Source organism: Canis lupus, chromosome 17 (assembly GCF_048164855.1).
Source record: "Canis lupus baileyi chromosome 17, mCanLup2.hap1, whole genome shotgun sequence".
Lineage (NCBI taxonomy): Eukaryota > Metazoa > Chordata > Mammalia > Carnivora > Canidae > Canis > Canis lupus.
Window position 1 is genome coordinate 61,145,625 of NC_132854.1, and position 26,166 is coordinate 61,171,790.

The 26,166-nt window shown below is 54.7% G+C and overlaps 1 protein-coding gene across 5 annotated transcripts in view; it reads left to right on the top strand.

Annotated features, from left to right (window-relative positions):
• The window catches only part of WDFY2 (WD repeat and FYVE domain containing 2), a 162,222-nt gene extending 140,905 nt beyond the window's left edge, over window positions 1-21,317 (top strand). For 3 of the 5 annotated variants that reach the window (XM_072783236.1, XM_072783238.1, XM_072783234.1), the window contains 7 exons: window positions 2,836-2,962; window positions 12,359-12,464; window positions 15,895-15,996; window positions 16,701-16,831; window positions 16,924-16,959; window positions 19,161-19,269; window positions 20,031-21,317. In XM_072783236.1, the coding sequence (XP_072639337.1) occupies window positions 2,836-2,962; window positions 12,359-12,464; window positions 15,895-15,996; window positions 16,701-16,831; window positions 16,924-16,959; window positions 19,161-19,269; window positions 20,031-20,060 (641 nt within the window). In that variant the 3' untranslated portion in view covers window positions 20,061-21,317. The remainder of the gene's footprint in view (window positions 1-2,835; window positions 2,963-12,358; window positions 12,465-15,894; window positions 15,997-16,700; window positions 16,832-16,923; window positions 16,960-19,160; window positions 19,270-20,030) is intronic. The other 2 variants (XM_072783235.1, XM_072783237.1) reach the window with 1 other exon arrangement.
• The last annotated feature ends 4,849 nt before the right edge of the window (window positions 21,318-26,166 follow it).

Below are 26,166 nucleotides of genomic sequence, written 5' to 3' on the forward strand. Positions count from 1 at the left end.
TAGGGGTAGAGGTGGTAAGAAGTGCTCAGACCTAAGACACATCTTGGAAAAACACAAATTAGAGTTTAGGAATGGATTGCTTTGGAGGCTGATGCAGTGGCTTTCCAGCTGGGGTCCTCTCCATCCTGTTTAAACATTAGGCGTCAGCATTAACAGTCTACACGGGTAACTTCTTTTTGCTTGTCTGATGGATGAAGCTTTTGGTGACTCTCACCTTCCTCTTGGGCCAGCCTTAATTTTTTTTAAAGACATATTTATTTATTTTAGAGAGAGAGAGCACACGAGCACGGGGTGGAAGAAGACGGAGAGAATCTTCTGCAGACTCCTCGCTGAGCACAGAGCCATACACGGGGCTGGACCCCACAACCTCGAGGTCATGGCCTGAGCCAAAATCGAGAGTGGGCCGCTTACCTGACTGAGCCCCCAGGTGCCCTTTGGGCCGGCCTCGTTATCACCCCAGTACGTACCTGGCCTTGTGACAGCCAGTGCTCCCTGCTCTAACAAGCACTTTCTGACACTTTGGTGGCTTAATGCAGCAGGGTATTTCTTGCCCACGTTACGATCCAGCGCGGGTGGTTTTGAATCCCAGCTCTCTTCCACGTGGTGACTCAGGGCCCCGGGCTCCTCCTAGAATGTAGTCTCTGTGCCCTGCAGTCTTGGGATCCTTGAGGAGGGAGTGTAAAGAGAAGGTGCAAAGGGGGCATCCTAACTGCCGTGGCCTGGACAGGGTGCAGATTACGTTCCGGGTTGGCTGCGAGAACTGGTCACCGGCCTGCCAGGTGCAAGCTGGCCCGGTGAGTGTGTACCTAGCGGACAGCAGCTTTCCCGGGAGCGCTCGTGTGCTGGAGGGGGAATCAGGGTTTAGGTGGACGAGTAGCTCCCTCTGCTGCGGGTATTTAATAAAGCCAGTCCCTTGGGTGACAGGAGGGACTGTCCTGAAGTATTACATCGTCAAATACTGAAGAATGGTTTAAAAAAAAGAAGAGTACAGAGCACCCCCCTAATCTGTGGGGGCCACGTCCCAGGGCCCCCAGGGGATGCCTGACACTGAGTACTGAGCCCCAGACACACTGTTGAAATATCCTGTAGCAGGCTGTGTGAACGAGGGCGCTCCCTCTCACCGCGCCCCGCCGTGCTGTACTCCCCCTTCTTGTGCTGAGGTGGGGTGATTCGGTGCCTGCACGATGGGGCGGTGTGAGGTGCTGTGCTAGGCCACTGCTGCGTCAGAGGGTCCTGCAGAGGAAGGATCGCCTGCTTCCGGACCCAGCTGACCACCATGCCTGAAGCCCCAGGAAGCGCGCGTCGGGGAACAAGCGGGGACTGCTGTAACCGGGGAGTTTGACGGAAGGGACAGGAGAGTTGTTGGATCAAAGGAGGAACCCTGTCTAACTTTGGAGAGTTAGTAAGTCCAGTAGAGGCATTACAAGTAACAAGAATTGTGGATGAAAAAAAAGATTTTTTTGTGTTTTCATTCATCTACTCCTGCATTCATTCAAGAGACAACACTAGAGCCTGTGTGCTGCTGGCCCCGTACTGGGTTCTGGGGTGGCAGCAGGGGAGGGGACTGGGAGCTCCAGGAGGTGGGCTGCGCATATACTGCGAGGGGGGGCGGGGGAACGGGAGAGTGTTGTGCAGGTGTAGGGAGAAGGGACCAAGCATGAGCCAGAACACTGGGACTTTCCCTCCCCTTGTGATGTTAAAAAAGCAAAATCTTTCTTTCTTTTTTTTTCTTTAAACAAAACCCTTCGAGAATATTATATAAGAGAAACTTTGTATATTATTTATATATATATAGTGTATTATATAAGAGAAGCTTTTAAAGCACAGCACTTTATTAGAACAAATTGATCATCTACATAAGAAAAATGTCAGATTCTAATAAACAAGCTGTGCTATTTTATGTTCTGTTCAGAATATCCTATTTTTCAATCACATAAAAAAGGAGTATTTCTCGGATTCTTAAGTGTTTGTAGACTTTGTGCTCATCTTATTTTTTTGTGAGTGTGCTCATCTTAAATGGAAAAAGTTAATATTGTTCTCATCATGCAGGAGTTTGATTTTTAGGGGGACTGCCAGAGAGAAAGATCCGTCATAATATTTTATAGTCACACCAGGGAAGTAATGCCAGTAGCCACCACGTAGCGTGTGCGCCGCGCACTGCAGTTTTCAGAGGAATCCTATAGAACCGATCCACCCTGGCTGTCACCACAGCCCCGTGAAGCAGGTGGTGGCTCGGTGAACATCACCATTAGTAACGGTAGCAGTTGTATGTAGATGTTCAGATGTGTCGCCACCTGAGCACCTGCATTTGACAGTCCAGGAAAGTGACCCTCAAGGGTGTCGATGATGTGCCCAGAATCTGTAAATCTAAATTCCCAAAGACAGAAAATAAATCTTCAACTCTGATGTTGTAGTCTAATTGTATCTGTGTTCAAGAATAAAAAATCCAGTTGAGCTTTTGAAAACTCCATTTACTTCTTGTCTCTTACTGTGAGGGTGGGAGGTAGACGGAAGCCAAGAAAATATGGTTAATATTTCCAAGCAGTGTGATATCTTCCTTCTTCGAATTATATCCCTTGTCTGACAATTAATTGCCTTTTCCTTTTTCTTTCAGTCTTTATAGTAATTGATTTTATGGTACATTAAATTTGGGGGGGAAATGCTGAAAGGGAGGGACTTTTATTCGGGAGCCAGTTTCTTTTCTCTTTGGGGCCTTACTTGTTTGTTCTGTAGGCAAAGGAGCGGCCCTGGAGCCCGACTCCTCTGCGTTCACATTTATTGGTTAATAATACTGTCGCTTTGTGACTAATGTCCAGCTGTGTCTTCTGCTCTCAGGTGGGGTGACCGCCCTGTGTTGGGACCCTGTCCAGCGAGTGTTGTTCTCGGGCAGCTCGGATCACTCGGTTATCATGTGGGACATCGGTGGGAGAAAAGGAACAGCCATCGAGCTCCAAGGACACAAGTAAGGCTGCTGGTGCTTTTATTAAAAATGCTCTGAGAAAAGATTGCCAGCTGAAAGCTGGAACAAAGGCGTGTGGTCTAGTCACTATGGCAGGATCTTAGCATGGAAGGAATGTTACAGGAACATGACCAACGGCCTCTTTGAATTACACCAGTGCGTAAGTATGTTTATTTATTTATACCTCATTTAATTCCACAGAGGATTTGAGAGTGCCTGCAAAAACCCGTAAAATAAAATAATGAAATAATAATAAAATAAAATGAGAACCGGGGAGACTTAAGAGTAAAAATCTGAGAATGCGAGAAGAAAGAGCTTAAAAATATAAGCCGTGGATGCCTATGGAGTTTTTACAATTGAGTTCAAATGTGGCAAGATTGCTGGCAGCTTGAGGAGAAGGGGAGAGGGAATATCCGCACTCTGTGTATTTTGTACCTTGCCAACTATTTATTGAGGACCCCCCCTTGACTCATATCGGGTCTTCTTCTTTGAGGGGCAGATTTCACAGGGCTGAGAGGAAGGGCAGAGAAAGCCCGGTGTCTCCTGGGAGCCGCTCTCGGACTTTGCAGTGTGCAGAGTCACCAGGAATTTGTTAGGACGTAGACTCGTTCCGGTCCTGGAGCTCCCCTCTGTCTGCTGGACGGAGCCTCCCAGGCAGCTCTCCCGGGGCCCTCAGCCCACGCTCCCATCTGCCCCAGCCTGCGCGGCCCACTGGTCCTGGGGCACAGAAGAACCGCAGGCCCGCCTCAGACCCTAAGGCGAGCCTGACTTGTTTCTCACCTGTAGCTTTCCCAGTGCGTGAACAGCGACTCCAGGCAGCCACACACAGGTGTGAGTGAGGCCCTGGGAACTTGCTGGTTTTAAGCGATATTGGTTCTTTTTGTAAATCTACCCAGAAATGCTAAAGTTAAAATATTCTCCTAAGTAGTTGGGCCCACCGTCGGGATTATTAGGTACGAACTGTTCAGAATATCCATTTTGGAGGGCCTCCGCACAAATGATTATTTTAGTATTCGAATTGAGGCTTCGAGCAGTAGTGATTAAGCCTTCTTTCCCACATGAGAGAGTAGACCTGTTGTCGGGGCCAGATCTTGGCCCTTGTCATCCGCTCATTAGAGGAATCGTTCCCTTGCATATATCTCCATGACAAGGCGACAGGCCTCAATATTATATAAAGTTGACGTCATCCCTGTAAGTGAAGAAAAAGAGGAGCCAAACACAGTCCTGTTTAATAAAACTCCATTATTATCTAATCTGCGAAGCAATTCCTGTCACGTCAGGTTCTCTCAGAGAAATGAGATGCCAGTTTTGAGTGAAGATCAGTAATATTTGTTGGGCTCATTCGGATTAGCTCGGAACTAGTTTTATGTTTGCACAGTGGTTAGTAAAAACTGCAGGAAATTTTGCATGACCCATCCAGAGGCTGGTAAAGTAGGACAGTGCTCAACGCCCCACCACGGTATCCTCAGCGCCCTTGTGCAAGCTGTTGGTCGGGATAGTTTGGTAAGAAAGGAGAAGCTGTAAAGTGGAAATACAGCCTCTCAGCCCCAGAAAAATGGAACCAGAACTAACAGGTCTTCCAGTTTCTAAGGAATACAGAGCTGGCCTTTTGGAACATAGAACAGGCCATACCTGGGAGGCCATCCTGACAATCCACACCCTTAGGACCTAGGGGGTGGCAGGCTGGTGAGACCAGGAGCCGCCAGCGGACACTGGCTTCCAACAGGAATGGTGGCAGAAGGCCTTTGCCTGGCGTCACCCAGTCTGCGTGGGTGTGAGTGCTCGAGGTGGAGTCAGGCTGGGACTCACAGAAGGGGGCGCAAGGAAGGGGCCATGGCAGCAGGCGAGAAAGAGCCACAGGGCCACTTTGACCGCCATTCCTCTGCCCCGAGAGTAGGCCACAGGATTGGTGTTCAGTGATCATACTTTGTCAGAGAGCAAACACAGATACATCAGTGGAGTCTTGCAAGAACCCCGTACGTGTAGGAGGGAAGCCAGATGTCCTCTTTTAGAGGAGAATACCGAGTCCTCAGAGGCCCCAGCTGGCGACGAGGCCTCCTAAACCTTAGTTGAGTCCGTCCGGCAGAGAAAGCTGCTTGCTTACGGCCTTCTTGGTCTCCCGTGCCGCGCTGGGTACTGGGACGCACCGAGGCGCCCGTGGACGGACAGAGGGTCCCCACTGTCCTCCGTGATGGCTTCCGTCCTTCTACTCTGGAGGACAGAGAGTTTCTTCTTGGGGCCCCAGGCTGCCCCTTGCTGTCCTCCAGTTCCTCATTTTCCTACCTTCCCCCTGCAGCGTGACTACTGGTGGTTGAAGCTCCAAATCAGTGAGCTTGGCAACGAGGCAGAGCTGACCGGGCCGGAGACCCCCCAGACGGGTGGGCCTTTCCACCTTGTGGGGAATAGCCAACCATCATGTGGAGGGAAATAGGACATTTTTGCCAGGAATTTGATTTGGTGATCAAGGGATTGGATCCCATTTTGAATGGAATAAAAATCCCATCAAAGCAGAGCGAGCTTTAGCACTAGAGTGACGAAATGTCTCCAGGTCCAGGGGGGAAAAGCTAAAGTATACTTCTACACTATATTAGCTGCATTTGCAACGTTTAGGTATTTTTATTCCCTGCAGCAAGTGGAACACGGTTGTGTGCTGCTAGCTCTGTGCAAGGAAAGGCAAAGAAGCGGTTTCAGTGTCAGGGACCAGATACACCTCCGAAGGGCCATCACCGGTTGGCTGGGTATTACAGAGGCATCAACCTGGACAGCTAATGTCCCACGCCCGTGTCGAATCGAATAAGGATTGGGCTTTTTACATCCCTTTTTATTCTTAGATAATGCCTAGCATTTCATGACCAACATTATGACCATAATTTCCCTTTCTTTTTTTTTTTTTTTTTTTTTTGAGATTTGATTTATTTATTCATGAGAGAAGACACAGGGAGAGAGAGAGGCAGAGACACAGACAGAGGGAGAAGCAGGCTCCATGCAGGGAGCCCGACACGGGACTCGATCCCAGGACCCCAGGGTCACGCCCTGGGCTGAAGGCGGCGCTAAACTGCTGAGCCATCCGGGCTGCCCATAATTTCCCTTTCTAACAGCATTTTTCTTAGGCCTCTGAGACCTTGTGGCAACCTAATTTAATGGTAACGTGGTTTAAAGCACAGGTAAAGGTCTATGCAATTCTTGGGGTGGAATCTTCCCCAAGACTGGGATCTGTAGGTCCCAGAGGATGTGGTCACTGTCCTGGCTCTTGGTTTTCCTTTTCAGACCTTAGCACGTGTAAGACATTTGTTACGAGCATCTTCGAAGCCTTTTGGTAAAGAAAGGGGCTGTTCATGAATTTGGACCTTTCCGTCCTTATCAGGTAAATTGCGTGTAGAGTGAGGAAAGGAAGTGGAATTCTCACACTCATCCTCTTCTGGGTTTGGGGAAGGACAGCAAGCCTTCTCTCTTCGAATCTCAGATTTAGGAGCATTTCTCATTGTAGAGAGTTATTAGGATACAGGGGAAGAGATGTCTTTTCCATTTCTAATTGAGCTAAGTGCATAACAGATCACAGAATTAGAAATGAGGGTTTGCAGAGAGGCTAGAGTCTTATCAGAGGGGAGGTGATATATACCGTGTGGCTGTTAGTCGCTGGCCTCTGGGTCAGGCCAGGCGCATCTGAGCCTGCCCTCGGCTAATGGCTGTGTAGGCCTTGGCAGGACTCTTCATCTCTCTGATCATCGGTATTCTCATCTCTAAAATAAAGATAATATTGGAAAGAGAAACCCTCAAAGATGATCAAAAACCGTAAATTATAAAACGCATGTAAAATAATCAGCATGAGCCTTAAGGGCTAGGAAGTGCCGGTTAACAAAAAATTATTCTTGTTAACAAAAAATCATGGTGATTTGAAAATCAGGCTTTTGGCTCAGAGTCCTATTTCTCTCTGAATATAGCATTTTGAATGGAAATCGAGCCACGTGAACCTACTCCCTCTATTTGTATTCAACATGGGTTTCCTGAGCTCCGTCCATATACCAGACTGTATAGGCACTTGGGATGCAAGGGTGGCTGGGACGACAGTCGCTTACTACACGGAACGGGCTCGATGCCTCAGAATGGGGTAAAGGGGCGACCGCGTGCCGGGCTGACTGAAACTGGGGGTCTCCGTGGAGGGGCCGCTCTTGGTTTGGATCTCGGGGGATGAACAGGCTCTCGTAGTTCTCAGGATCAGTACCGTGTTCTCAGGAAATTGCAGGGGGACCGAAGGGCAGTGGCTAAGGTGAACTTGCACCTTAGCCAGTGAATCAGCCAGGTGTTGCTGGTCGGGATAGCGCGTGCTCCCAGGCAGGATCCCTGAGTTCAGGTCCAGCCTGGCTGCGATCAGGGGTTCCTGCGGCGGCACATCCTCCCCGGCTCCCTTGGTGTGAGCTGACCCAGGTGTCCCGTACCTGGAAGACCTCGTGTGTGTGGATTACTCCCAAGCCTTTTCTGGCGCCTGGAGGTTTGGGAGGCTGATGACTATGAGTCATGTCCGCACCCCCGCCCCCGACCCTCAGGAGGTGGAAGAGGGCCCAGGTTGACATTTGGGCAGATGTTAGCTTATGTCTGAAACATCTGTTTCTATGAAAAGGACAAAGGCTTCTCCACCCTTTTTCCTGAAGGAGCATCAGACGCAGGACCAACATCCAGGCACACAGGGCCCCGTGCTTGGATGTGCCCCACGCTTGGGCTACTGTTGTGTGCCGTCACCATCTTGTCATCATGCTGCCTTATATTTTCATTTGTCATCAGGACCCCCAGATCACGTATCTGCCTTACAAGACATATGTTCCCTCTAGGGCTGGTGAGAAAGGAAATGAGGCCATCCCTAGTGAGTGTAGGCTTTGCAGATGGTGGGTCCTGGTAGTTGTGAAAGTGAGGGTGTTGTGCACCGGTAAGAGCACTCGCAGTGCAATACGTGGAGCTCTCAGCCGTGAGATAATAGCCGGGTTTGAAATGCTTTCTGGTATAAATGCCGCACTGATGTCAGATGAAACACGAATGTAAGAAGAAGGTGTCTCCTATTCTTTATAACCCTTAATCTGTGAACCTGGAGAGGTTCTCTTACCTCGTTTTTAACTGCAAGGTGGTTACACGGTGAATCCTTAAATCAAGAAGTCCCTGAGCAGCTTTATTACAAAGCTTGGAATCCAGCATTCATCACGGTGCTCCACGCTCCTGTGCTGGAATATGAACAGTATTGGAGCCCCATAAATTATGTATTTGTTGCCGAATGTTGCTGCCAGCCCAGAGAGGCAAAGCAGTTCCTTCTGTGGCTTATTTTGGTTTTACAGGATCACTGATGCGTATCAAGATGCCTTAACAAATGAAATGCATTTGGAATCCCAGGGTTATGAGTCTGCTCGACTAGATAGAGCTTCCTTCTTGCCCTTGAAAGGCAGAAGGGTGGCACTCTGTACTTGACGACGTGTGAAGTGACAACCGAGGGAGGGAGGACAACAGAGTACCTGTCGGAGACTTTATATTAGTCATTAACTAATAAAGGAGCGAGATGGTACAGCCGATTGAGAGGAACATCCAGAGAGCGGACGTGTGCGTAGGCAGGGGAGAGTGGAAGTGAGTGCGGCCTAGGTCGATCCACCTCTCCTTGGGGGGCACAGCGGAGGGGACTCCTGGCACCTTCACCAGGAAGGCGCGTTTGCGATCCTACCAGGGATACAGAGTCATACAATAGCAGGGTTAGGTCGCTGCCAGGTGAGGGCACTGTAGCCAGGTCGCTCAGGAGGGCTGCCAGGTGACACCTGATCCTCCAGTGAAGGTGCCAGAGCTTTTGGTCCATCTCCTTCTTTCACCGCGTCTGCCTGATAGTCCTTCCCCCGTCCTCTCCGGTAGGACAGTGATCTCCGAGGTTATTCTTGACCACAGAAGAAGGTTGGTCTCGTAAGGTTCGGCCTAATGGTGGACGTTGTGTGGTGTGAGTGTTAATCATACAGGTGTTCTTGGCTCGCTTGGCAAGTGTAGAGCCACACGGTGTCAACCGCTGTCAGGGCCACACGTCCGCTCCTGCCTGGAAGTGTTTATAAGGAATCCTGGATCAGGCTTTTCAAAGCCTCTGCTGTTTGCTATACCAAGCCTCGGAGACCAAGCCCCGAATGTTCTCCGCCATATGTCACCCATAGTACTTAGGCCTTGGTTGACCTCCTCGAGGTTTCCAACATTGGCCAGGAGCCTGGCCTGGTCGTTTCCTTACCACCGATAAGGCCAGGACCCTGCACACCCGATACGAGGCCGGTTTTCCTAGGAGGGCTTTGTAGCCACTGGTTCCACAGGTTCGAGCGGCTCGTCATATCTGACTCAATGAGCATCGTTCTCTAATATGACGTTCTAGGTAAGGACTTGGTCGCCCGACCATATCCTGTGGCTAGGTGCTAACAGCATATGAAATAAATATATTGCCATTAAAATTAAGGGGATTCAGTATTACTTTCTGGATTCTGGAGGAATCATTGAAAACTGGGCATCATTTTTTAATGTTTCTATTTAGCTTATAAAAGCAGAGTTTACAAGATTGTAGGTTAGAGAGAGGATAAAAAGTAGGAGAAAAGGCACCTCCCATATCCAGAAAACAGAAGATTAAAACGTCAACATTATAAATTGTAAAATAAAATTTTAAAAAATCTAAAACAACGTCATCAGTATTCCCAAATAACTACAGTAAAATGTCCCTCCTCGGTGCATCCAGGCCTGTGTACTTAATTCTTGTTCTGCTGATTCTTGGTTTAGCAGTCTGCGTTCACGAAGCCATCTGCATCCAGACTAAAAAGAATCCAGAAATCCAAGGAAATCTTGACTCAGTCCACACACACGCACAGCTTGAAACTACCTAAGCAATGTCATTTCTGTAGCCTTTGCCGGAGTGTCTATCCTTTGAAAGATCAGTATTTTCAGATACTTGGTACATTTAAGTCCTTTTCCTTGAGACTCTGAGGTTGTCCTCTCTGGCCTGTAGCTTATAGCAGAGCCCTCAGGCAAGCATCAGAGTACAACAGAAATTGTCTATAGATTATAAAGACTTCAGTGGTTAGGTTTTTTTTACTGTGACAAATAGTGATCATAATGAAGGAGAACAAAATTCTCTATGGAGACAGCCTGTGTAACGGTGTCCTGAGAGATCTGATCAGTAGTCCCCTGGAGGGGAAAGCATAGTGTAGACAATGAGAGCTCTGATAAACCTCCAGGGTCGTCCCACAAAATATGCAACCTCAAAAATACTTACTTAATAAAATTTTATCTATACCGACTTGACCTAGGGAAGGCCGAGCATGTCTTCTGATAACTGTTCCCATGAAACTCTTAAAATAGCAACACAGCAAACAAATACAGCTATTTCTAGCATCTCTCTTTTCATAGGGCAAAGGAGTACGTGTTTACAATTCCCAAGGATCCCTCTAGGAAATCTCAGAGATAGTTGGAGGTGCAGGAAGTATCCTAATTTCTTTATTCTGTTTTTTCAAAATATAGGGTACGGCCTAGGAAGGCAAAATCAAGAGTTGTCAAAGGTGGTGTGGGGACTTGAACCGAGTCAACATAAAGCTCTGAAAGTAATGTGGTGACACACAGAATCTGTGCTAGCGAGGCAGATTTTATGGAAGGTGAAGAGCATTCTTTTGCAGTGTAGTCAAAGGCATTAATCCGTAAGGCAAGGAAGCGAGCCAACAAAGCTGAGGGAACTGTGCCAAGATTTTAATACATTTTATAGCCCCTTTTCCAGACTCGAGTATTATAAACCAAAGCAAATAAAATTCACTTTCCAAGTCTTGTCCTTCATTTTTCTCTCCTATTCTAGAACAAATTTCTACTTGACTTCAGAACTGCCTTTCCCATCCATAGTCTCTCAAAAACGTACAATGGAGTTTTCCAGAGGCTGTGTGACGAGTGGTATCAGAACAAATGCAGAAAGAGATGAGTATCTGCCTCTCGTCTGTTAAGCCAGACATTAGAAAGACTTGCAGAAATGTTAATGTCATTTTTGTCATCAGAATTTGTCACTTTGGGAAATACAGTTAATTTCCACCAAATATACGTTATTTATATTAAAATAGAATGGATTTATCATTGCAATTTTCAAATTAATATTTTTTTAAGTTCTCAGATTTGATTTCAAATACAATAAGTATTAGTAGTTATTTCTTATTTAAACCAAAGCTCTTCGGTGTCTTTAAATAAGTTTTAAGAAGGTAAAGGGGTCCTGAAATGGAAAAGTTTGAGAACCATAGCTTTTAAGACAAAACTACCCTGGTTTCTCTTTTAAAAACAAAAGCCTTAAATGCATAGCTGTATCTTGTTTCCATTATTGCCTTTGGCATAGTCTAAACCACCCATTTTAGATATAATTAACCAGAGTAACTAACTTATATTTCATAGAGAAAATTGGGAGGAGGGAGGATGTGGATAAGTGAGAACTGTCTGCCACATACAAGCATTTTAGTAGATTGGCAAAGCTCGTGAACGCCTAACAACAGAAATCTCCCCTGCAGTCCACACCACTTGCACGTCTCCGTAAGGCAGCAGAAACGATCGTGTTCACTGGTGTGACTCGGCTAAGTTACAGCCTCTCTGTAAACGTAGAAGGTAGCGGGCGGGGGGTGCTCAGTGGTTGAGCCTCTGCCTCTGGCTCAGGCCGTGACCCCGGGGTCCTGGGATCGAGTCCCATGTCGAGCTCCTTGCATGCAGCCTGCTTCTCCCTCGGCCTGTGTCTCTCTCTCTGTGTCTCTCGTGAATAAATAAAATCTTTTTTTTTAAAAATGAATGAATTTATATGAGCACTTGTTTATCTTTAAGCCAAACAGAACAAGTTCTTATAATTTAGAAAGGATTAAAATCTTAAAAAAAAAAGAAGAAATTAAAAAATTAAAAACAAAGAGCAGGGTGATGTGATTTACTGAGGCCGTCTGGCAGTAGGCTGGCGCTCCGGACTCGAGAGGGGAAGGCCTTACTGAACTGCAGTCGCGGACACCAAGCTTTCACTGCTTTGGTCGCACAACCCCGGATGCAGGGCAGGAGACTCGAAAGCACACAGGTCACCAGTCTGGGTTGCAAGGGGCTGTCCCCCTTCCCCGTGGGCTCAGAACTCTTCATCGATTTGAGCTCAGGACAGAAAAATTAACAGAATCACCCAAGAAGCCCTATCCCCTGCTCCCTCGCCCCCTGGGCCGCGTCTGGAACCTTCTGTTGGTGATCCCCAAGGTGTCACACCCTGGAACCCAACCCTCCGTGGTGGCTGCCACCCAGGGGGGAGTAATTCGTCAGCTGTGTATGAACTAGAAAGAAAAATAAAGCACAAAATGGGGCTCGGGGGCAGTGGGCGCTGACGGCCTCCGCGGCGGCCCCTAACCCAGCTTTCTCCTGCAGCGACAAGGTCCAGGCCCTGTCCTACGCGCAGCACACGCGGCAGCTCATCTCGTGTGGCGGAGACGGCGGGATCGTGGTGTGGAACATGGACGTGGAGCGGCAGGAGGTAGGCCCCCGCGGGTCCAGACCCAGAGCGCCCGGCCTCCCCTCCCGCGCAGCTCTTCCTTCTCTCGCGACTAAACCGCGGGGGACGCCTGTTGTGTCAGAGAACTAAATAGTCTAGTGTCCAGGGAAATTCCGTCTTCCCCTCACCCCTCGCGGGGTGGCAAGTAACGTTCACGAAATAGTGACTTCGTAAGAATTTTGACCGAGACTAAGGGGTTTAGACCGAATCTGTTGCTCCATCACAACCAAAGTTCGGGTCAGAGAGAGGGAACCAGCTGTTTTCGGGTGATTATCCCTTAACGTGCCCCGGGGACACGGAAAACTCCAGGGTGTTACGTCAGCCAGGGAATGGTGGCGAATGCGTGAGAAACGGTACCTGACGAAGTAAGAGCCCTTGGCTTGATATTACTAGAAATATCAGAAATAACTATTTTTGTGCCTCTTAGGAGTCACACTCTAAACCGTTCTCCAGATGTACATACGTACCCTGCCATTTTCAAGGCTACATTTAACTTTTCCCACAGCATTCTGTTCGTGTGAGTTTTCTTTTCTCGTCTTTGAGCGTCGTAACCACGGCTGTGTTTACCGAGTATCCCCTTGACGGGGACTTTGAAGTTAACCATGATCTCACTTCCCTAGAATTATGCTGGGAGAACCTTCCCTTTGACGGTTCGGTCCGGTCAATCTCCTTTCAGGAGAGTCGTCACCGTATCCACCCTGTAATGCCTTTCAAATGCCAGTAATTAAATGCTTAAGAAGATTAAGGCCTGACTTGCTCAGACCATAAATCCGTGGGAGTTCTATTAGTAACTAATTAAAATGATCATTACTGTTAGGAAGTGGGGTATTGTAGGATTTTGCTTTTGAAAGTATCGCTTGGCCCCCTTGGGATAAAGGCAGGGAAATCGGTACAGCGCACGTTGGCCTCGCCAGCCAGGCCGTGGGCCCGTGGATTCTGCACAACAGCCCGCTGTGGGTGACGCAGTCAGCCCTCCTCTGTCCCAGCGTCTTCCCAGGCCGCCGGACCAGCCCAGGAGCGGGGGCACCGCCCCGCTCTTCTCCCCTGGTGCCCGCAGCCCCTGCCCCTGATGACAGAGGCCCAAGGGAGGGTAATGACGGGCTTTCCAGAGACGAAGCAGGAGGATGATGGGCAGTATGTTGAGGCGTCTTGCTTAAATTATGCCTGTTGACCTGCAGATACGGGCACTTGCAACTCGTTGGCTATCTAGAATCTTCCTGTGCAGGGGATTCAATGATCCGCATGGGGTGGAGAGACGGTCACAGCCGTTTTTTGCAAGTGTCATGTTCTATGAGGCTAATTCCCCTGAGGTGTATGTGTGGGGAGCTCCTGGGTCACCGGAGGTGCAGTGCTCACCCCAGGAGGCCGGAGCCCTGAGAAGAAGCGCTCCCTGTGCCGGTAGACTTTCTGGAAGAAAAAGTACAGGAGAGGACTGTCGAAGCCTGTTCGACGGTGTGAATGATGGGATCACGGTTGCTGTGAGCTCCACGTCAGTGCTGGGTGTGCAGGAGGGGGCGACGGTTGTTGGCTGACTTTCCCAGCGGGGAGGCTGTGGAAGGACGTAGCGCCGGAGGATTGACGGGCCCTGGCTGTGCTCTGAGCAGGACAGGAAGCACCGCGACCAAGGCAAGGTGAAGAGGAGAGCGCCTGTGTGCTGGCGCTCGGGAGCAGCAGGGGCAGCGGGAGCCACGGTGGCCGCGGGCGGCCCGGAGGCTCAACAGGTGTTTATATCGTTAACGAAATCCATTTTTCCTAAAACTGAATCATTCTGTAGGAGCATATGTAACACATGCTGGGTGTAGCAGGGTCACAGAGGGCTGCTTGACGGGTAGGAAAGGCGTCGGCCACTCCCAGTGCCGCCACCCCGGGAGCAGCACCTGTCACGTGTTGGCAAAAACCCTTCCTATGGTTTTCTCTGCAAATACACGTGGGCAGGGTTTGTTTTTTAGGTTTTTGTTTTTTGGGGTCTTTTGGGCAAAAATGAGGTCATACTGCATGTGCGGATTTCTTTTTTTTTTCCCCCTTGCCCAATCCTTTCCCTTTCCCCTCTTCATAGCCACCCACAGTGATGCCTTTGGTGTATGTCCTGAGCCTGTATGTATCCTTATAAAAGGTGTAGCGTGTGCGTGTGTGTGTGTGTGACAGTTTCCTGTGAATCCTTCTGATTTTCCTGCATCGTAAGTGTGTTGAAAAATCACAAGCACAGATACGTCTTTAAGGGATAAAATGTTTTTCCTGAAAACTCTGTTATTTTGTTAAAGCTGTCCTTAAACCGCTTAGAGCTTGAAAATCACAAAGCAAATCAAGGCTTGCTTCTTAAGGACTCTTTGGTTTTAACAAAATAGGCCAAGAATCGGAACTCTTCAGATGTCACCTCTTTACTCTTCTTTTTTGGGACAAGGTGTCGCCTTAGGTTCATTTCTGCTTGTAGGTAGGAGAATAGGCTAAGTCCCCCCGTCTGTTCTGCAAGGTCTTCAGAAAGGGACGGAGCTGAGAAAAGCTGTGCTGACGTCTGTTGAATCTTGGACAGAGGGGCTGACCTGTGTTTCCACATTTCTCGGTGTGCGCTTGGGGTCTGTTACAGTGAGCATCCCGTGGATCCAGTTGGGGTCCCTGGAACTCACTTTTGAGAGACCCTGGGGCTGGATATATTTTCCCGGGTTCCTTGGGTCCAGTGATACGTGCAAAGACCGTGCGTCTGCCACGCGATGACTGTGCGGAGCTGAGCGTGGACCCCGGGGCGCACGGGCAGGAGCGTAGTCTCGGAAGGTTTACAAGGAAGCGCTTTAAGCTTAACTCATCCTTTTAAACCCATGCAACACTGTGAACAGGCACAGAGTGGGGTGAGGTCCACAAGGCAGGGGCGGAGTCTGCACCTCGCTGGGCCCTGCGGAGAGCGGGAGCGGGCAGGCCTCCCCGTGGGCGCCCGCGGGTGCTTCCAGCCGCCCAGGCAGCCTTCCGCCGCAGGCAGGAGGTGCAGTTGTAACGCTGATGATGTCATAAGCAGCCGGAGCAAATAGGATCGCACACGCCCCGAGAACACGAGACCAGGTCAGCCTGGCTGTCGGGCCTCTGCGCCGTGGGCCCCCGCCCGCCCTGCGCCCTTCCCCCTCCTGGCCCCCTGCCTCTGCTTCTCGGGCCTTTGGGCTTCCGCTTATTTAAACCATCGATGGCACTGATATTTCCTTGTTTAGTCCTGCCCGATCAGGGGGAGCTCCACGACGGTAGAGATCCTGTTGCCCACGCGCCCCCACCCCCCAGGGCGCAGCACACGGTGGGCGTTCGGTGACTGACTGAGAAGTCCCGCCTCTGTTCCTTGCGAACACCTGTCGGTCCTTAACGTTCCTCAGCATCGATGGCTCTGTGTCCCGCCACTTCTCAGTGTGGCCTGTCGTGTGCTTCACCCCACCAGACCCCGGAGTGGCTGGACAGTGATTCCTGCCAGAAGTGTGATCAGCCTTTCTTCTGGAACTTCAAGCAAATGTGGGACAGTAAGAAAATTGGCCTGAGACAGGTGGGTGATAGGGATCCCTCGTCAAGGTGGGACAGAGTGGGACCAGCCCGCCTGCGGGCGTGGAAGAGCCGTGCGCCTCCAGAGTGGGGCCGGGGTCCGTTACTGCCCGGGTCGCTCTGCGGCGGCATGACCCTCCTCCCCCCATGTGCACCGCGGCTCATTCCTCCTGGTTTCGGCGTCTGGAGGGACTTGTTCCAAGGGCTTAAGGGATAGGGTTTTAGAATTCTAGCGGCATCTCCAGAAATACACCTTCCATCAGAGGGGCCTGCTCAGTTCACGGCGCTAGCGAACCATGAGATTACAGGAGCGGTGTTTATTTCCTCTGATGACTTCACTTTCCCTCCTGCCACAGATTGAACGGGGTTCCCTTCACGCTCCCTCATCCGGCGGCGTCTTCCCTGGGGGCGGCCCTTCCTCACTATGCCCAGCTCCCAGATAACCTGACCAGGGCGGTCCTCTAGGGTTCACAGGAGCGACAGCTGGGAAGGACCTGGAATGGGCAGTAGGGGCCGGGGTGGGGAGGCGGGGGTGGGGGGCCGTGGTGACACAAGCAGAGGTGTCCCAGCAGCTCTGCATTTGCACAGAGAGCCCCAGGGGACACCTGTGTTCCCTCGGTCTCCCGGGCGCCCTTCGTCTGACCTCCTGCCCTGAATGCCGTCCAGCGCGCCTGGAGCCACAGCAGGCCCTGTGCTCTCTCCCTGCAGCACCACTGCCGCAAGTGTGGGAAGGCCGTCTGTGGCAAGTGCAGCTCCAAGCGCTCCTCTATCCCCCTGATGGGCTTCGAGTTCGAAGTGCGGGTCTGCGACAGCTGCCACGAGGCCATCACCGACGAGGAGTGAGTGCCGGCGGTGCCACGTCAGGGTTGGGGGGGATGTGGTCGGGAGGCCGCACTCAGCAGCGCCCCACTTCCTCTGGTTTCAAATACAGACCGTGCGGGTGGCAAGGCCTGCTTTCTGCCAAGAGGTACGTGTCCTCTCGTGCGACAGGGAAGCAGAGTCCGCACGGAGGATTCCTGTGCTCTGTGCTCTTCTCCACCGCGGGGGACGTGCACTGCAAACCCTCCCATCCCTTCATTCCCTTGAGGGTTGCTCGGGACTGCAGGAACCCAGGCTGCACTTTCCAGCCCAAGTTCATATTTTTTTTAAGATTTTATTTCCATATTTATTAGAGAGAGAGAGAGAGCGTGCGTGTGCACATGTCCAAGCAGGGGGAGCAGCAGGCAGAGGCAGAGGGAGAAGCAGGCTCCCCACCGAGCAGGGGGCCCAATGTGGGGCTCCATCCCAGGACCCGGGGTCACGACCTGAGCCGAGGGCCGACACTCAACCGTGGAGCCCCCGGGTGCCCCCACCAAGCTGGTATTCTTACGGGGCTAAGTCAGCCCATGGGCTCCACAGGCTGCATTTCTCAGGAGGAGCTAAGCCACTTTCCCCAGGAGCCCAGTACTTCCGGCTGCTCCATTGTAGTCTTGTGGTCTTGTCTTGCCGATGACCTACGACCTCAGCTGGCTGCACGGCCGTGGGCCCTGGGGCGCACGTGGAAGGGTGCATCTGCGTGACCCCCTCAATGCCGCGAATGGCCGACTGCCCCAAACGTAAGCAGAGCACTCAGCAGCAAGTTCCCCTTTTAACGAACGACGGCAGGATCTCCCAGGAAGCTCGTCCGCCCAATTCTGTGAAGATTTGCTAAGGAGAAGCTTGCAGGCTCCCCCACCTCGTATATCGTAGAAGCGTTTCAAGTGCGAGGTGGGTGTCTTGGAACAGCATGTAAGTAGGAATGTAGTTAAGATGCACCACAGGAAGTCAGCGTTTAAAGGAAAGTCCTGGCAATTAATAAGCCAAAGCATCCTCTTAATGGATAACCCTAATTTATGTGTTTTTTCATTCTTATCCATAGCAAATATAAATTAAGATGCCCTTGCATCAGCAAGCATTTATGTTCATTGATTATTTTCCGCTCATCATATGTGTTGAAATTAATAAGAGAGTTCTTCGTATTAAATTAGAGAGCTTGCAAGAGACTTGTGAGATATTGTAAATTAATTATTCATGTTGTAGATAAAGACACAGACCCAGAGAGCCTAAGCAACTGCACGTTAAGCTCAAATCTTGAATTCTAAATGTTTTAAAGTGATCGTCTTAGGATCCTGAAGATCTGTTCTGCAGACCTAGCCCCGGGCCACCACTGGCTTCGGAGAGCCCCTGCAGAGGGGCCTGATGGCGGACCTGGCACCTCCTCCCCCGGGTCCCCGTCTCTTCTGCGCCCCCGGCATCGCCTCCTGACCACCAGGCAGGTGGTGGACCACAAGCCTTCTCACCAAAAAAAATTGCATCATTTTAAAAATACTAATGTTTGCTTATGGACTATTTGACTCGTTCAAGTGTTGGAATGTCCTGGAAAGAGTAAGCCTGCAGCTGCCCCAGGGAGATGAGGAGAAGGCACGGGCTGCTCGTCAGCGGGGATGGTGACAGTATCTGAGGCTTTGTAACAGCTGTGCTCTTGGGTTTTTTTTTTTTTAAATAGGCACAGGTAGCTGTTCTCCCAGAGGGTCCTTCTGAGACTTGGCAAAAGCACGGAGGTGTTTGTTTTAGGACTCGTCAAAGACAGAGATGGAGGTTTTCATAGACTCTTATCAGGGCAGCTAGTGGTCCCAAGACTTGGGGGAGCGTCGTCATCTCTTTCCCATTTCGGAGAAGACAGGAATCCTTTTCACTTTTTAAAACAAAAAGGGGCTCCTGGGTGGCTCCGTCGGTTAAGGGTCCAGCTCCTGGTTTCGGCTCAGGCTGTGATCTCAGGGTGGTGGGATCCAGCGCCCTGTCGGGCTCCAGGGTCAGCGTGGAGTCTGCTTGAGATTCTCCTCCCCACCCCACCCCCCAACCCTCCACCCCCGCTCTCCCTGCTCTCTCGCTCCCTCTCCCCCACTCTCCCACACTGTCTCTCCCACTCTCTCCCTCTGTCTCTCTCTCCCCCCTTTCTCTCTCTCTCTCCCCTCCTTCTCTCTCTCTCTCTCTCTCTCTCTCTCTCTCTCTCTCTCTCTCAGATACGTAAGTCCTGGAGCCCATGTGGGGCGGGTGTGGGGGGAGGGAGGGAGGGAGGCCACCACCTCCGACACTGTCTTCTCTCCTTCCTGTGCGGCCCCTCATCGCTTGACGGCCTTGTTCCCGCAGACGCGCGCCCACGGCCACCTTCCACGACAGTAAGCATAACATCGTGCACGTGCACTTCGATGCCACCCGAGGATGGTTGCTGACTTCTGGAACCGACAAGGTTATCAAGGTGCGTCCCTGGGTCTTGCAGCCTCGGCTCCATGAAGTGTGTGGGACTGCAGCATCATGAGGCCCATGCACAGGAGCACACCGAGGGCACACGTGCCTCCTGGCCAGGGACACCGCCATCTACTGAGACACACGCGGGCTTCCCGGTGCCTAACGTGGGTCACATGTGGAACAGACAAGTGGGTAGAGGCCAGGATGGGGGAGAGGCCAGGATGGAGGGAGAGGCCTGGATAGGGGAGAGGCCGGGATGGAGGGGAGGTGAGGATGGGGTAGAGGCCAGGATGGAGAGAGAGGCCTGGGATGGAGGGAGAGGCCGGGATAGGGGAGAGGCCGGGATGGGGGAGAGGCCGGGATGGCCACGAGAGCTGGGCCATGGGAAGGAAGCGGCTCGGCGCAGAGAGGACTGGCAGGGGCGAGTACCAGCTGGTGTCTGCCGGGTGAGGGCGCTGATCCAGAGGTGCGGAGCCGGCCGCGGGGATGTGGTGCCGCCGCAGGGCCAGGACAGGAGGCCCGCCAGTGACAGCACTGCTGCCCGGGCACCTCCGGCCCCTTCTGGGAGCAGCAACAGGCGCGGTGGTTGAACCCGGAGGCCGCCGTGACTTCCAGCAAGTGCAGCGTAAACCCTGGGAGCCTCGGCTCCTCTGTTTTTGAAAATAGGACCCGTGGGGAGACTGGGTGAGAGGATGGGGCGGCCGCGCTGTGGGAGAAGCTGTGTCCCCAGCGCCACCGAGTCGCCGCTCATGCCCGCCTGTCTCTCCGCAGCTGTGGGACATGACCCCTGTCGTGTCGTGACGGCCCTGCAGGCGTCCGAAGGCCGAGCTTACTCTACAGCCGTCACCGGAACCCACACCTTCCCGGGGCTGCGAGTGGACGCGGAGGCGCTCGGAGCCGCGGCCTGGCGGGCGTGTGTGCATGGCCCCGGCGACGGGCCTCTACAGCCTGTCCCCACAATAAGACGGAAGATAGTTTTTGGCAAACGGTGCGCGGCCCGGCTGTGCTGCCTTGTTGCGAGCATCTGAGAACCGCGTGGGCTGAGCGCGGCCCGTCTCCCTCCCCTCGGCTGTGGCCCCGCTGCTGGAGGCTCTGCGGCCTCGCGGCGTCTGTCGGCTCTGGTGAGGGAGCCTCCCGCCTCGGCCCGCCCAGCTCTGTGGGCAGCGTCTCCCCCCCCCCCCCCCCGCACCCTCACCTGCGGTCGCCCGCGTGTTGCTGTCCACTCTCTCCCCAGCGTGTCCTCAGCTTCCACACACGCCTCCTCCACCGCGGGATGCGGGGGCCCTTGGTGGGGGTTTCCACTGACTCCCTGAATCACCCGAGGAGCGATCCCCTTGGGTGCCCGCCTCGGCCTCCGCCCTTGCCCCCCCACCCCCACCTCGCGGGAGCACGTGACCACCTTGGAGACCCAGCTCTGGGGCCTGGGTCGTTGTCGCCCGGTTGGAGGCTCCCAGCCTCGGAGGCTCCCAGTGTGGTTCACGGGCTCTTCCCCGAGCGCCACACTCCTAACACGCAGCAAAGCAAGAACCCAAACCCCAGGGCCTCCTGAAAGCAGCGCCTGTAAGCTGTGTCCCCCGCGACAGCCCCTTGAACGTGAACGCGCTCCCTACCCGGGCCGCGCCCTGCCATGCCCCGCGCCGTCTCTAAACCTAGAGATCTAAACATTCTCCTTCGTGTACTTTAGCAGAACGCTTGGCACGCTTTCTTACTACACCGGTGTGATCCGAGACGTGAAAGGTACCGAGTCCGACGGCTCAGACTCTTCTGGTTGGGAATTATTATTATTTTTTTTAAAGAGGGCTTTAAAAAGTGACCCCAAAGAATTCTAATTTTAAGGAAATCCAACCAAACTTGACCAAGTGAAACACGCGTGTGCGTAGTGGACCCACCTCGAGATGTTGAGGTCCATTTTAGAAATGTCGTTTCCACCTGGAGAGAGACTTGCTTAGCTGCAGCGTGTGCCGTGAGCCCTGGACACGTCGCACCTGTCGGGGCCGTCGGGGTCACGGAGTCCTTGAGCATCCCCGGGCTGAATAAAGGCCAGTCACTTGCCCTTCACTGTCCAAGCGTCCACGTGATCTGTTCCCTTCGATTTTGACAGTTTCTTGGTGTTGGAAATGCTCCCTGTTTCTTTCTTTTCTTTCTTTTTTTTTCTCGAAAGCCATTTCCCCCCTCGTGGTTACTAATCCCCTTCCTTTCCAACCTGGGAGAAGCCCTGCGCGCCGTGCCAGGCCGCCGGACTCCCGTTCTCCGAGGACCCGGGACGCTGAGTGGCACCCCCGGGCCGCGTGGCCACAGCGCTGGGGAGCAGGCTCCGGCCGCAGCCGCTCGCGGGAGCACACTGGAAGCTGGTACACGCGCGTACACACGCACGGAAGCAGTCCCACGAGCCGCCTCCCCGGGCCCTCCCGTGCTCCTTGCGGGCCCCGAGTCAGAGCCGTTAGGACTAACCCAAGCCTTTCCCGCACGGTGGTGAGAGCTCCGTGAGGGAGTGAAACGTAAAACACTCAAATATCCTGGACTCCGAGCTGCTTGCCAAGCCGACCGTCATGGGGAACCACGTGTTGGGTCACAGAAACGAGTGGGGCTCTCCGTCCCCGGGTGGTGGAGGGGGTCTGTGTGCGGAGAGGGGGACGGGCAGCGCAGCCGCACGGCGGTGCCCAGCGAGCCTGCCGTGGACCCCAGGTGGGTGCAGGGGAGCTCAGGGCACTCTGGGTCCCCGGGTCCACCGTGGGCGCCCTGGGCTGCCACCCTGCGCCCCGCTGCAGCGCCCACCCGCCAGCACGGCTGTGCCCCAGCCCGCAGAGCCCCTCAGAGTCGGAGCCACCGGACGCCTCATCGGGGAGGGGAGCCGCGGCCAAACCCCCGGGTGCCTCTTAGTGTCCACGGCTCCGCCCCCTTCTCCGTCCCCATCCCTGCGGGTGCTCGGATTCCTGAAGGACTTCGCGAGCCAACCGTGCTCGGTCCTACAGTGAACCCGGAGCTGGACGACGGGCGTCCCCGCCGTGTCTGTGACTCACGGGGCGGAGCGCGGGTGGCGGGTCTTCGCGCGTGTTCTGGGCGGGCCTCCCGCCCTCGGAGTGACAGCGCCCTGCACTGGCCTTCCCCCGCCCACAGTGGCTGCCAGCGCCCGCGTGCCCGTTGGAATCGCACCTCGCGGGGATTCTGCTCGGTTACTTCAGCGCTTCTGACAGGTTGCGGCGAAGCGGCCACACGGCACCTGCCGCGCCCACGCTTGTTCTTCCTTGGTTTACCTTTCCCTAGTTCACTCGCACGTGAGTGATCTTGATCTCACTCGCTAGGGTGTGTGGCCTGGGGTGAAGCCAGCGCCTGCCAGAGCAGCCTCGCGCCTCCTACGCCACCGGCAGACGTCACTGGAAGAGCCGATGCGCACGCGGGTGGGGAAACGGCCACCCTCGGGCGCAGTGCACCTGCTGGGCGCCCGCCACGGGCCGGCGTGGATCTGGGCTGGGCAGAGGCCCCCGGGCCGGGGCACGGGTCATGTCGGCACCGGGGGTCCACGCAGGGACAGGAGTGTGCCCGGGGCCTCCCCGGGAGCCCCGCACACGGGGCCCGTCCCTGAGCGGGAAAGAGCTGGGAGCCGAGGGTTGGAGGTGTCACGGGGGCAAGTCCGGCAGGGGAGTGACGAGGTGTGCAGAGGACACAGGGGTTGGGCTGCTGCCACCACAGGGTGGGCGTGACCTGGGGCGGGGGCAGCTCCCCGTGGGCCGCGAGGGGGCCGCTGGTGGAGAGTCAGGCCTCTCGCAGCCGCCGCGGCTGGGCCGGTACCTGGGGTTGGTTGTCTCCCCTTTGGGGAGATCCTGTGCTCCTCGGAAGATGACCCGCGGCAGCTACGTGTGGAGCTCCCTGGAGGCACAGCCCCTCCCCGGCTGTGTCTGGGCTCAGGCTGCCGCGTGGACCTGGCCGGGAGCACTCATGCCCCAGCCTCGTGTCACCGTGTCACTGCGCGCCCCTCCCCCCACTCCTCCCGGCAGGTGCCGCCTCCTCTGCTCAGAGGCCTGCAAAGTGCCAGGCAGCTCCCCGCGACCAGGCCTGCCCCCCAGGGCGTCCAGCACCCCCCCATGACCCAGCCCTGCCCCCGGGGCATCCAGCACCCCCCCACCTGCCCCTGCCCCACAGGGCATCCAGCATCCCCCCCCCAGGTCTGGCACGGTCTAGGCCCCGCCGTTTTCTCCCTGAGCCGTTTCCCCTGAGCGCCCAGGTACTGGACGCCCGTGACCTGCTTCAGGGACACCCACGTTGGGCTCCGCACCCGGGAACCACATACAGAGCAGCCCTCGGGCCTCTGAGTTTGTCACCTTGCCCTCCCTCCCTCAGGGCCTCCACCGAGCGGCCTTTAGGTCCCACGCTCACAAGCAGCCGCTAAGTGCAGAGGCGGCGGGAAGCGGACGGGGTCCCTCCCTTGAGTTTCCAGGGGGCGGGGGCGCAGCCGAGCAGGGCCTGGCCAGGTGCTCACCTTGTGTTTTTAAGATTGTGCTCATTAAAAAAAAATAAATTAAAAATAAAAATAAAAACGATCGTGTTCCTTAGAGGGAGGCAGGCTCCCCGCCGAGGAGGGACCCTGACCACCCCAGGAGCCGGGACCACGGCCGAGCCCCAGCGCCCGCGATGACGCCCCGGGGCCCCTTCCAGCCCAGCACCGGCTGCGGTTGTGCCCCAAGGCCCCGGGGGGAGGGGAGGAAGCCCGGGGCTGCCGCTGGCAGCCGGGTCACACGCGGCATCTGCCCCTGGCCTTGGTCTCCCCTGGTGCTCAGGGCACCCGAGGGGTGAGCGGTGGTACTGAGGGCAGCGCGTCCTGCCCACACGTTTCCCGGTGGATGCGACAGCAGCCTTGGGTCAGCAGCGTCCCCGCGTGTGCCGCGGCCCGAGCATGTGTGTCGCAGCCACCGAGTCTCTTCGACGCCGGTGCCGTGCTTTTCACGTGACTTTGTTTTCATCATTTTGCAAAAGAAAATGTTCATATGCAGAGTACAGAGCTGTCAGGACCTGCCCCGGGGAGGTGCTGGCCCTGCGGTCGCCTGCCTCCCGGCGCCTGTTGCTGTGCCGTCTCCTCCTCCGCGCCATGAGGCTCCCCGAGGGTCGGGTGCAGGAGGCCTCAGGCCCCGAGCTGGGACATCTCCCAGGCCAGGGCGCCGCAGAGGCCACCGCGCGGCCAGGCTCCCCGCCAGCAGGGCCCGCCCGCCGGACCCCGCAGACTCCTGGCTGCCGATGTGAGGTCCCAGCAGGAATGTGCCACCACGCTAAGGCGTCCGGCTCCACGTCCACAGGCCGCTGGGTGTCACGTGCCCTTGAGCTCTGCGCCCGGCCTGCCTCCCCTCACAGCGCAGCCCTTGCCACGTCGGCAGCCGCGCTCCGCACCGTGTGGTCTCCATGGTTCAGGATACATCCCTGTGGACCCTCCCTGCAGCCGCGGCCCTGGCCCTGTCGCCGTCCAGCATCCCTGCACTGGCTGCCTGGCCCAAGGGACCCGCCTGGACCCACAGGGACCCGCCTGGACCCACAGGGACCTGCCTGGACCCACGGGAGCTGCCTGGACCCATGAGGTCTGGGGCCCCTTGGCACGGCCGTGACCACGCAGCCCTGCCTACTTGGTGTCTCACGTGGGCCTGCCCCGCCTGAGCTCAGAGACTTGCCAAGGGGGAGAAGGCACGGAGGGGACCCCAGAGGAGCAGGCCTGAGGGCCCAGCTGCCCGCACCCCGGGTCACCAGCTGCTCCAGCGTAAACAGGCCGCGGCGTCCTCCCCAGGAGGAGCTGAAGCGCCTTTCTGGCCACGAGTGTCCGGCCAGCTCTCCGAGCCCCTTCCCAGGGACCCTCCGGAGTCCTTCCAGGCCCAAGAGCACCAAAACAGTAATTATCCGCTAAAAGAATAACCTGAAAATAGGGGCGCCTGCGGGGGGCGGGGGGCTCAGGGGTGGAGCGTCGGCCTCAGCTAGGGCCATGACCCTGGGTCCCGGGATCGAGTCCCGCGTCCGGCTCCCCGAGGAGCCTGCTCCTTCCTCAACCTTGTGTCCCCGCCTCTCTATATCGCTCAGGAATAAACACATAAAATCTTTTAAAAATAAAAGTAAAATATAAGAGTTGGAATCAGGAGAATCCCAGGGACACTTGGTGACTTACCTGGGTTCCCAGCAAGTGCTTACCAGGTGGAAAACACAGCACAGCTCCCTTTTCTCACCTCATGGAACCGCACGGAGTCCCAGGCCGCCCTGGTGCAAGCGCCGGGAAGCCTCCCGCGGTTTGCGGGTCCTTGTCCCCCAGGCCAGGCCGCGCCCAGAGCGCTCCGCCACCGTCCCTGCCCCCCTCGCTGTCCCTGACCCCCCTGCTCCTTCCCCCCCCCCACCCGAACTCTCTGTCTCCTGGGCTTCAGGGGGTGGGGTCACTGGTGACCTAACGATCCCCGGATGCGGGCCTGTCTCCCCAGGAGTCCACCGGTCCACTGCTGATCTGCCACCTTTCACGACCCCGACCCCGACACTGGGACGCCCGGGGGCTCAGTGGGTTGAGCGTCCGCCTCTAGACTTCGGCCCAGGTCATGATGTCAGGGTCGTGGGGTCGAGCCCCACGTGGGCTTGGTGCTCAGCAGGAGTCTGCTCGGGAAGCCGGCCTCACCCCCCTCACCCCAGCCCGGCTCACATGTTCTCTCCCCCAAATAAATAAATAAATCTTAAAAAAAAAATAATATCCAGGTGGAGCCTGCAAATGGCTCGTCGCAGGGCTTCGGTCACTCCCTCTGAGCGGAGCCAAACTGGCGACTTCCTTTCCCCCAGGACTCACTGGGTAGGATCAGGAACGATTGGGGATCAGAGCTTTGATGGAAAAAAGCAAAACCCAAGCAAAGCAAACCAAACCGCAGCAGCAGCAGAAGAGGCTGCGGAGGGGCTGCCC